General features: G+C 38.9%; 1 protein-coding gene across 1 annotated transcript in view; it reads left to right on the plus strand.

Annotated features, from left to right (window-relative positions):
- The window catches only part of TWISTNB (TWIST neighbor), a 16,554-nt gene extending 5,164 nt beyond the window's left edge, over nucleotides 1–11,390 (plus strand). The window contains exons 4-6 of the mRNA XM_015558133.1: nucleotides 5,053–5,244; nucleotides 8,961–9,169; nucleotides 10,416–11,390. Of these exons, the coding sequence (XP_015413619.1) occupies nucleotides 5,053–5,244; nucleotides 8,961–9,169; nucleotides 10,416–11,127 (1,113 nt within the window). The 3' untranslated portion in view covers nucleotides 11,128–11,390. The remainder of the gene's footprint in view (nucleotides 1–5,052; nucleotides 5,245–8,960; nucleotides 9,170–10,415) is intronic.
- The last annotated feature ends 114 nt before the right edge of the window (nucleotides 11,391–11,504 follow it).

Raw genomic sequence — 11,504 nt, forward strand, 5'->3', positions numbered from 1 at the left:
AAGGTGCCTCCGGGGCGGGTTGCGTGCGGGTCCCTGTCCCCGGCCAGAAGGACCGCGTGAAGGGGGTGGGGTTGTGTCGGCGGAGGTGCTGGGGGGAATCTCGCTCCAGAAGCCGGGGTGTTGGGCTAAGAATGGAGCGGGGGGTCTGGAGACCGTATGGCCCAGGTGTGTTTGTGTGTGTGTGTGTGTGTGTGTTGTAGTTTGATAACACTGCAAATGTGGATGGAGAAGATGTGTGAAATGATTTTAATCTTTTTAAATTTTCTAAGGCTTTTTTTATGGTCTAACATGTGGTCTGTCCTGGAAAATGTTCCATGTGTTTGGAATGTGGCCCTTCAGTTGATTCTCGCTCATTCTATAGAAAGTTGAAGCCTTAGTACAGTTTTTATTTGTAAACGGTGAAGGGCTATGCTGTTGTCATGGCCGTGGATCTGATCGGGGATGAGAGAAATACTATTAGTTTTATTTTGAAGAGCATTTTATTTCGTTTAACTGGCCCGCCTATTGCTCTTGAGAGAAATTATATATATATATAAAATCACCAAACACCTGCTGCTGCTGATGCATTTGAATTAAGGCCTTGAAGAGTAACTTGGAAACGCCGAGTTGCCGGGGTAGAGGTCGGGGAGGGGTGGGGAGATGGATCTAATGCTCTTCTAATCTGCTTGGGCTCCAAGGCAAGGGTCCCAAAACGGCCCAGTGGATTCTCCCGCGATTTCCCGCCCCCCCTTCAAGACTTTCATGAGCCTCTGGAAATTGCAGGACTTGCCCATGTCAGTTTTCTTCATCAGAGTATCCAGACGTTTCTCCACTTTCTCAAAGAACCCTGAACCTTAACACAGGTTAAGAGTCAAATAGAATATACAGCTTCCTCCAAGCACCAGCACACCTTATGTCTATTTTGTATAGTAGGGAGTTGGGGTGTATAAACAGAAAGAAAAAAAAAACCCAGAGAAAAAACAAGATCTGTGTTTTAAGGAACTTTAAGCTCTATTAGGGGTATACAGGCAAGCCAAATGCAGCGAAGTGTTAAAATTTGGCAGAAGTCTATTAATTTATAATGAGTGGGAATTCCTTCGTAGGACCTTTGAGAACAACTTACCAGGAGGAGGATGAGATGGTAGCGTTACAGGCAGAAAGAGTGGCATAAACAAATGGATGGTAGATGGGAAATGGGGTGCTTTGACCAGAGAATTGTACGTGTTAAGTGACTGGAGTGAGGTTTATGTCGGGAAGGACGATGGGTACAGTTGGAGAGGAGGGCAGTGGGTCAAAGACAGGCTGGGGACAGACAACCCAGAGAGGATGGCCATTTTGCTCTACTTTCCTGCCTTTGCCAGTTTTTGTTTGTTTTGTGTGTTTTTTCTACTTTTGGCTTAACCAGGAATAGCACAATATCCTCTTAACTCTGAAACTTGGCACACTCTTGAGAGAGTAATACACATCCCTGATCTTTGGGGCGTAAAGAACATTGACATGGGAAATTGCTTAAACTGCAAGTTTGGTTATGATTTGTCAGTATTAGACGCTGGTTTCAAGGAGGTGACACAGTAAACAGGAGACCAGTTCAGAGAGGATGGACATACAAGGTGGTCAGAAAATGTGGAAACATAGGCAACTGTTTGATGTGTTTTACAACTTTCTGAAACCAGTTAATGCCTCAACTTGACAGGCTAGGCAGGGCAAATACCCACATGTCTCCAATAGGAGCCATTCCACCAGAGAGACTAGGAACTGATTGGGTGGTAGTTCCTTTAAATGAATTGGACAGTGTTGCCATGTCAGTTTATAGAGCAGGTTGCGCTCTGAACAGCTCCCCACCCACCCTACCTCACCCACTCCTCACCCTGCCACACACACATCTTACTTGGGGGATGTGCTAAAGACTCCAGTGTATTCAGGGCAGTCAGGCACCACACATTCAACTGTGCATTACTAATGAGGGGCAAAACATTGCACAGGCAGGAAGTTGTAATAGCAATCAACCATGCATCAGGTGTAGTTGTTTGTCTCCCGACTGGGGCCATCCTGTAGAGCAGTGGTTCTCAACCTTGGCTGCACATTAGCATCACCTGGGAATCTTTTTAAAATCCTGATTTCTGGGCCTCATCCTCCGGAAATTCTGTTTCTTTGTTACTAATGTTGTGGCCCCACCCCATGACAAAGAAACAGAATTTCCGGAGGATGAGGCCCAGAAATGAGGATTTTAAAAAGATCCCCAGGTGATGCTAATGTGCAGCCAAGGTTGAGAACCACTGATGTAGCGGCAAGAGGACTTGCTTCTCTTTGTTTAGCAAATGAGGGAAAGGAAGGAATTGAGAATGGCTCTCAGTAGTGTCCAAGTTATCTCAGCAGCATCCCCCATTTGACAGACTCCACCCTTTTCCCCAAAGACAGGATTTTTTTAAAGCTATTTCATATCAATTTTGAAAATTTTGCTTAGAGAAAGTAGTTTTCTAAATCACGTAATTTCTAAGTTATATCTTTGAGAGGCCATTAAGAAAAAAATCTTGCCCTGACTGGTGGGCACAGTGGTTAGTGTTAGCCCTCGCACCAAAGGGTTGCAGGTTCAATTTCCAGTCAATTTTCAGTCAAAGGCACCTACCTGGATTGCAGGTTCGATTCCCGTCCTGATCGGAGCACATGCTGGAGGCAGCCAATCCTTGTGTCTCACATCGATGTTTCTTTCGCTTTCTCTCTTGAGTTAGTTGAAGGTGGTAAATGTTCCTTCCCACTAGTTCTGTAGAAGCCTTAAATGTGCAATCTAAGCAGCCCTTAAACTTGGTTTAATTGTCGTCTATTTAAACTTAAGGCTGCCACCCAGACCTGTAACCTACTTAGGATGGTATCCGGAAAACATTTACAAATAAAAGAAATATACATGCAGTGCTCTAATACCGTACAGTAAAATGCATTTCAGTGTGGAAATGCTTAAGCATGATTACTTGGAAGAATGAAGTAGTTAGATGCCTCCCACACCTACACCTAGAATCATTGTGTGTCAGTTACAAAAGTACATTGATGCAGGGGTTTTGAGTTGACACCTCACACACACAGTGTCTCCAGTTGTCTAATGCTTTTCTGAAACAATGGGAAATTCTCAGTAAAGTTCCACACAAAACAGTCTAGCCTTAAATCTCTCCAGCTACATTCCTGGAATTTATAATGCATATTAAAACCATGCAAAAATTACTTTAATATTAATGTGTTTTTTTTAAATTAGATTCTATGCCCAGCTATTTATAAATCAATCTATCCCCTCATTCAAAAGTGATGCAGAGCTAGGGACATTTCTTCATTGTACAGAACTGTCTTGCACAGGGTAGAATGTCTCATATCTCTGGCCTTAGCCAGTGATTGTCACAACCATGGTCAGTACCACAAATCCCCGAATGCCTCCTAAGGGACAGCAGTATTCCTCCCACACTTGAGACTCACCTTCTAATAATTGATTAGGGGAAACAAAGTCCTAATTTTGTTTTTCTGTCTAATATGGCAGCCACTCCCCTTCAGCACCTTGCTCTCTAACTCTGTGTTTTCTGTGCCCCTAATGCTGTCTCAGTGGTGGTGGTCCTGCTCAGGAAAGCCACAATCAGAAATTAACAACTCAAAATTGTGCTTTCTGGAGTGGTCTCTATGAGGCCCCCCCCCCCCCCCCACCCCCCCCCCAATTTAGTAGTTATTAAAGTTCCTTTCCAGTGGCTCCTGGCTGTTTTTGTTTAAACACCTGCTATTAGGAGAAATTCTTTCTCTTATTCTATATAAACTAGTGGCCCGGTGCACTAAATTCGTGCTCGGATAGGAGGGTCCCTAGGCCTGGCTGGCGATCAGGGCAGATTGGGGCTTTCCAGCTGCTGGCCACCAGTTAGGGCTTTCCTTTGTTCCGTGCTGCCCCCCTGGTGGTCAGCGTGTGTCGTAGCGAGCAGTCGAACTCCTGGTCAAACTCCCGAGGGGATGCTGCGTATCAGCCTTTTATGTATATAGACTACTCTAGAATATTGAGTTCAACAAAAATGTTCTCGTCTCTGAAAGGGGTCTTAGTGGAATCCAAACATATATACAGATAGATTCAATACATGAGATTAAGAACCATGATCATACTGTGCATGGATTCCTATAGGAGTGAAGGAGTGATAGATTTCGGCCTGGAAAGTTTTCTAGAACAAGTTCTGGGTGTGGTAGTGGAAGCCACTAGGTCTGCCTCTCTAGTAATAATTCCTTAAGAACCTGGAAATGACTTTTTGCAGTAGTAGCTGCCCCCTAATCCTGACTGTCAAGCGTATAGACTAAAATGTCAGTCATTCTCAGCAATAATATAGTTGTATTTCTTAGCATTACTAAGCAACAGTTGCAGTTTGGAATTTTTCTCTAAAAGTCATTGGCTTTAATGTTCAGGGGTTCAGCTTTAACCTTAATACTTCTCTTGCTATGTGCATCTAGTACAGAAATTTGGTAATGCTGAATAATGCCAAAATTTCTTTGATTCAGTCATACTTAGAAAAATATATTTTTTCTTGCCAAGTCCTATTTTTTCCTTTCATTACTATTTTAAAAAAATATGTTTGTATTGATTTTTTTTTTAAGAAAGAGAAAGGGAGAATGTAGAGAGATAGAAGCGTCAATGACAGAGAAACACCACTGATCAGCTGCCTCCTGCATGCCCCCTCGTGGGGATCGAGCCTTCAACCTGAGCATGTGCCCTGACTGGGAATCGAACCAGTGACCTTTTGGTTCATGGGCAGATGCTCAACCACTGAACCACACCGGCCAGGTTTTCCTCTCATTCTAGCATGACTAGAATCCAAATGAGTAGCAAATAGAGAAGAAGGGTCAACTTTTTGCTCATGCATAATTGGACATTACTGGGTACCTATCTTAAAGTTAGGTTAAATCAGTTTTAACTTAGCCAATATATTGGGAACATTGTGAAATCGGACTACTAAAATTATTACAGGCTAACCAATATGCTATATGGTATTTTTGGTTTGGTTGGTTATATTTAGGAGATATACTTTTTGGACTCAGAATTTCTAAACAGTATGACAATGCTAGGTAAAAAAGGGTAAAAAAATACAATTTTTTCTTTATTTTTTTTTTAACAGCCTTCTAGGTGTCCCCATTGCATATGATAACATTAAAGTAGTGGGTGAACTGGGAGATATTTATGATGATCAAGGACACATTCATCTTAATATTGAAGCCGATTTCATTATCTTCTGTCCTGAACCAGGGCAGAAGCTTATGGTACGTATGTCTCTTTTTTTGTAGCTTTCTTTATATAATTATGTAATTTGAAAACTTAAGAAACTATACTTTTGGACTGTTATTGTAGGTAACTAAAAATTATTTTAAAAGATAAAAGGAAATTAATTTCCATTATTTCAACCTAGGTACGTTTTGAAACGTCACCATCCTAAAACTCACATGCATGTAGAGTATGTGTCCCTCCAATTTATTCTTTTCATATAGCACCAAAGTGAACTTAAGGGAATAAAAAAAAAAATCAGCCCTAGCTGGTTTGGTTCAGTGGATAGAGTGTTGGCCTGCAGACCAGAGGGCCCCAGGCTCTATTTTGGTCAAGGGCACATACCTTGGTTGCAGGCTCCATCCTGGTCGGGGCTTGTGCAGGAGGGAACCAATCAGTGTATTTCTCTCACATCGATGTTTCTCTCTGTCTTTCCCTCTCTCTTCTACTCTCCTTAAAAATCAAGGGAAAAATATCCTCGAGTGAGGAGTGACAAAACAAACAAAAAACCCACAAAAGAACACATTCTTTAAAAAAAAATCCATTTTTATTATTTTTAAATTTCCCAATTATAAGTATGATTTCTTTATAAAAGATTCAAACCATATAGTAGTATATAAAACAGGAGTTGCAAATTCAAATGGTTGTGGGGCCAGGCAGGTAATAAAAATAAGTCCAGGATGGGGGGTGGTGAGACTACTCGTACTATGCCTTGAGAAGCTGGAAATGCAAAAATTGGCATGAAATCTGAATTATATCCATTTATCCTCTTCATATGCAGTTCTGTGTGTGTATATGTTCATATATATATGTGTGTATGTGTGTATATATATGTTTATATATATATGTATATATATTTATATGTTTGTATATAATTTTTTCTTACCTGAAGTTTTTTAGAGGAATTGTTTAATCTAATGACAATAACTTAGCGTTGATACTGTTAATAAAAATATAGCTTGGATTTTACTATGACAAGATTTACATGGCATTTCTAATTAAAATTTTTTTTTCAATATCCATTAAACTGGAAGAAATAGTATACTTGGACTGCCAAACTGGAATCCTACAACCAGCCTTCAACTATTAAAGTTGGCAGTAGATTTGTAGTTAAAAATTCCCCCAATTCAACTGTCATCTGTTTTGTCTAAATTATCACAAATGCAAACATGTCCGTGGAAATAACATTCTAATTGTAAAGAAAATATGAAATGAAAAATAAAATTATGCCTATTACTCTATCTTCTACAACAATATCCAGTCCTTAAATACTCTTGACCAATCAACTTTTTCCAATTTTTCTTTATGTTTAATAATATGAGATAATTTACATGCAATAAAATGTATAGATCATGGTGTGCAACTAAATTAATTTTGACAAAGGCATATACCATTGTGTGTCCTTAGAAATGACCTGAATGCCCTTTCCTGGTCAGTCCTGTCTCTCATCCTAGATACAACTACTGTTGTGATTTTATTGACCATAAATTAGTTTTGCCTGTTCTAGAATTCCATAGTAGTGGGATTTTTCGTTATAAAATCTAAAATAGCCTCTTCTGCTCACCATGAGTTTCATCCATACTGTTGCGTGTATTGTTTCTTTTTTAACACTCGTGGTATTCAGTTATATGAATACTAGAAGCCTGATGCATGAAATTCGTGCAAGAGTAGGCCTTCCTTCCTCCAGCTGCCAGCACTGGCTTCCCTCTGGCACCCGGGCCCAGGCTTCCCTTGAAGCCCTGGCTTCGTCCAAAGGACGTCCGGTCTAATTAGCATACTATGCTCTTATTATTATAGATACTACAATTTGATTATCCATCTTCATTGAGGGACATGTGGGTAGTTTTCAGTCCAGAGCTATTAGAATAAAGCTATTGTGATGGTACATTTTCATTTCTTCTAGGTAAAAAACTAGAAGCAGTATTGCTAGGCCGCAGGGTAGATGTGTGTTTAACTTTATGAAAAACCTGCTGTTAGGCTAACTTCCCATACAGCACTTCCAGGTGCTATGCATCTTTGCCAACATTTGGTGCTGTCAGTCTTTTACTTATAGTATCTTCTCATAATGGTTTTAGTTAGCATTTCCAGGAGCTTTTCATTTTGGTGAGGTCCGATTCAGCATAGTATACTTTTATGGTTATTGCTTTCTGGATCCTATCTAAGAAACTTGTCTACTCCTAGAAGCTTCTATAATTTTTGTAGTTTTAGCCTTTCCATTTAGGTCTATATTCAAGCTTTAATTTTTGGTGTATAGTGTAAGGTAGGCCTTTGAGATCCATTTCCTTGCCCATTAGCTATTCAATTATTCCAGACCCACATATTGAAAAGATTTTTCTTGCCCTATTGGATATTTTTGAATTGATAGACTTGATTTTTTACAGCAGCTTTAGAGGTACAGAAAAAAGGGAACAAACACACTATTTCTGTTATTGACATTGTGTGTTAGTGTGGTACATTTGTTAGAGTTGTTGAGCCAATAATGCCCCTTACATTAGAGTTCATTCTTATATTCTATGGGTTTTGACAAATGTATAATGACATGCATTCACCCTTAGAGTGTCCTATAGAATAATTGGTCACTGCCCTAAAAATCCTCTGTGCTTCACCTGATCATCCATACTCCCTCCCTTTGGAACCCTGGACTACTGATCTTTTTACTATCTCCATAGTTTCTCCTTTGTCAGGATGTCATATAGTTGGAATCATACAATATGTAGCCTTTTCAGATTGTCTTCTTTCACCTACCATTTATGCAGTTAAGATTTCTCCATATCTTCTCATGGCTTGTTGGCTCATTTCATTTTATTTCTGAATATTACTCCATTTTACAGATGTACCATATTTTCCCAGACCTTGCGGAAGGTACCATTGTGGACACCTGCCTCCTGATAATGACTGAAAAGGAAGTTTTATTCTATCCTATGTATAAGGAGTTGCTGACATTATACATGTTAATATTATTTAAAAATCTATAATTAAAAAATATGAATTTTTAAACTATTTTGAGTTTTTATTCATATACCTTACCTATATTGATTCCTAGAGGAAGAATAGAAAACTACGTTTTTTGGAAATTTTTATTTCAAGCTTAAAATTCTATAGTAACATCCTTTTATCTTAGTTTTTAAGCTTCTAGTGTTTTTGTAATTTAGTCCAAACAACTGTTCAAGATTTACATATAAAGGGTAAGCTGTCTTCTAATAGGACTGCTTACTAGTACATCATGCGCAATTTAGTCATTAAAGAATGCTCTTTAAGCTTTGAAGTTCAGACAGTGGATCCTAGTGATAAAAAGCATGTGCTTCCTGCCTTGTGGTCTTTTTACATGTAGGTCATATCAAAGAGTAATTTCTGCTCGGTTCAGTGTGGTTGTAGGTGCTCCACTCCCCTTGGAATCTTAGATGGGAGCTAAGGTGGGAATCTTAGATGGGAGCTTAGATGGGAGCTAATGTCAGGGGGCAAAGGGGAGGGTAATTGTTTATCCAGTTAGGCAGTTGATATTCAGTTACTTATTTAACTGAAGTTTGAGCTTTCTACAGTGTTCTAAAGCAATGCTTTAATATAACATGTAAATTTTGAGATAAATATTTTCCATACCAAATTATACTATTTTGATGTTTTCACTTTGAAGATCAGTTTGAAGCTTATAAAGTTTGATTTATCTGTTAACTCTTTGGGTCCCTTCTTGATGTTCTTTGTTCTTTTTTCTTCTTAGGGTATAGTTAATAAAATGTCTTCCAGCCACATTGGCTGTTTAGTACATGGGTGTTTCAATGCCTCCATCCCTAAACCTGAGCAGATGCCAACTGAGCAGTGGCAGACCCTGGAGATAAATGTGGGCGATGAACTAGAATTTGAAGTATTTCGTTTAGACTCAGACGCTGCTGGAGTATTCTGCATTCGGGGAAAACTAAATATCACCAGGTCAGTTCCTACTCACATTATTGTCATTTTGATACTTAAATGTTGCTATTTAATTCTGAATTTAGAGACCATATGCCCTCTTTAAAAAAATGTTTATTATAATAATTATGCTTTCAAATCAGAAAGTCATTGTAAATCATTATCTTAAGTGCTAAGACAAAGCATTAAATATTCTAAAGCTCTACATCTAGCTAAATGTCTGTATTTTAATAACTCAATTTTACTGTGTAGTTTCTAGTTGTTAATTTTTTAAAATAGTTGATACCTGAGCTTGAAACTAACAGTTTAATCATAGTGAATAACTATTAGCCTGCTGTCATTTGTACATGATTGAAACAAAAATAATTTGATTGTCATTATACCAGGTAGACCATTTAATTTCTATTGAAATTTTTATAAGATTTACTTTGATCTTGAATCTTGAGCTTGGCTCTATAGGAACTCACTTTGGGAGCAGGGAAACTTTTGGAATACTGCTAATATTAATTTAACAATTTTCTAGATTCTGCTTTGATAAGTAACCAGAGTGCGGATTCAAGTTCTAGAGCAGCTGTCTCATAGAACTTCTGTGATTATGATAGAGATGTGCTGTATTTGTGCAATTCAGTAGCCTCACGATTGAGCACTGGAAATATGACTAGTGTGACTGAGGAGCTAAATTTAAAAGTTATAGCTATTTAAATTTAAGTAATTTCAGTGAGATATGTGGCTAGTGCTCTCTATAGTTCTAGAAAGAAGGTGGCTTCATTGAGCCTTGTTTTTATCTTAGTGATATAAAATAATTCACAACTGTGAAATGTGCTTCACCAGAGGTTAGGAAGAACAATGAAATTATTTGAAGCAAGGATTGAGAAAGTAGACAGGAAACTCCATTATTTTGATAGGTAACAGAAGTATGTTTTCTCTCTATTTTATGTTAATTTGGCTAATCAGCCTGGATATTGTGATGTTTAGTATTTAGGGACCAACTTTTTGTGAACAAAACCAGAATTTAGGAGCCATGTTTTGACAACCTTTTCATGTCGTTCACATGTGTGAAAGCAGTCTGGGAGAAGTTCTTGGGAAACAGTAATTTTAACATTTCAAAGGGCTGAAGGATGATAGGAAAGACCGTTTGAAATTTACACTGTAGGATGCAGCCTACGCTGTCGCTTAGGAAAATCATAGCAGGTTGGGATACTCTTGATCTTTTTGTTCTTCTGTTTTTGCTTGTTGCTCTTCAAACTTTTAAACTGTTCATTTCTAGCTCAGAAACCGAGTGCCCTGCAAATTCCGAAGAAGTAACAGAAACTGGGACTGAAGAAGCTGTTGAAAAACCTCCAAAGAAGAAGAAGAAGAAAAAGAAAGAGCCAGATGAAGTTGAGGGTGGTGCCACGGAGCTAGCAGATCTCTCAGATGTCACTGGGAGGGAAGAGACAGACCTGCAGGTAGATAATAATGTGAATGGGCTCTGGGAGGAAGAGCCAAAGAAGAAGAAGAAGAAGAAAAAGAAGAAAGACCCAGAGCCAGATGAAGTAGAAGGTGGTACCACTGAGCTAGCTACTGTCGCAGAAGTCGCCTTGAGGGAAGAGACACACTTGCAGGTGGATAACACCATGAATGTGAATGGCCTCTGGGAGGAAGAACCAAAGAAGAAGAAAAAGAAAAAGAAGAAAGACCCAGAGCCAGATGAAGTGGAGGGCGGTGTCACTGAGCTAGCAGATGTCCCAGATGTCGCCTTGAGGGAAGAGACGGGCCTGCAGGTCGATAATGTGCACAGTGGCCTCTGGGAGGAGGAGCCAAAGAGGAAGCACCAGGAAGGTCAGAACCAGGACCCTGTTTTTCTGGGCAGTGACTCCAGTGGTTACCAGAGTGACCATAAAAAGAAGAAAAAGAAAAGAAAGCACCGTGAGGAGGCTGACTTGGCCCCACTTTTGGAACACTCTCCTAAAAAGAAAAGGAAAAGAGATTTTCTTTAGTACATTGTAAATACGATTGTTTTAAAAGATTGATTTATACACAGTAGATGAAATGTTTGAATAATATGAAATAATTCTCAAAACAGGAAACTATTAAACTGCCATTTTATTGTATACAGAGTGAAAGGTAAGATCTCTCAGTCTTAACTTTGGCATTTTTCTAGTTTTTACATTCTAAATAAAATTATTTCTACAAACTCAATACCAGCAAAAGGACTTTATAATACAGTGTTATATCATTAAAGAGTCAATTTGAGCTTGGATTTCTGGTTTATTGCTTTTTAAAAAAATTTATATTATTGAAAGTATTACAGATGTCTCCCCCCCCCCCATTAACTCCCTTAACCCTGCACATGTCCCCTCTCCCCACACTCCCC

The sequence above is a fragment of the Myotis davidii genome, unplaced genomic scaffold (assembly GCF_000327345.1).
Source record: "Myotis davidii unplaced genomic scaffold, ASM32734v1 scaffold168, whole genome shotgun sequence".
Classification (NCBI taxonomy): domain Eukaryota; kingdom Metazoa; phylum Chordata; class Mammalia; order Chiroptera; family Vespertilionidae; genus Myotis; species Myotis davidii.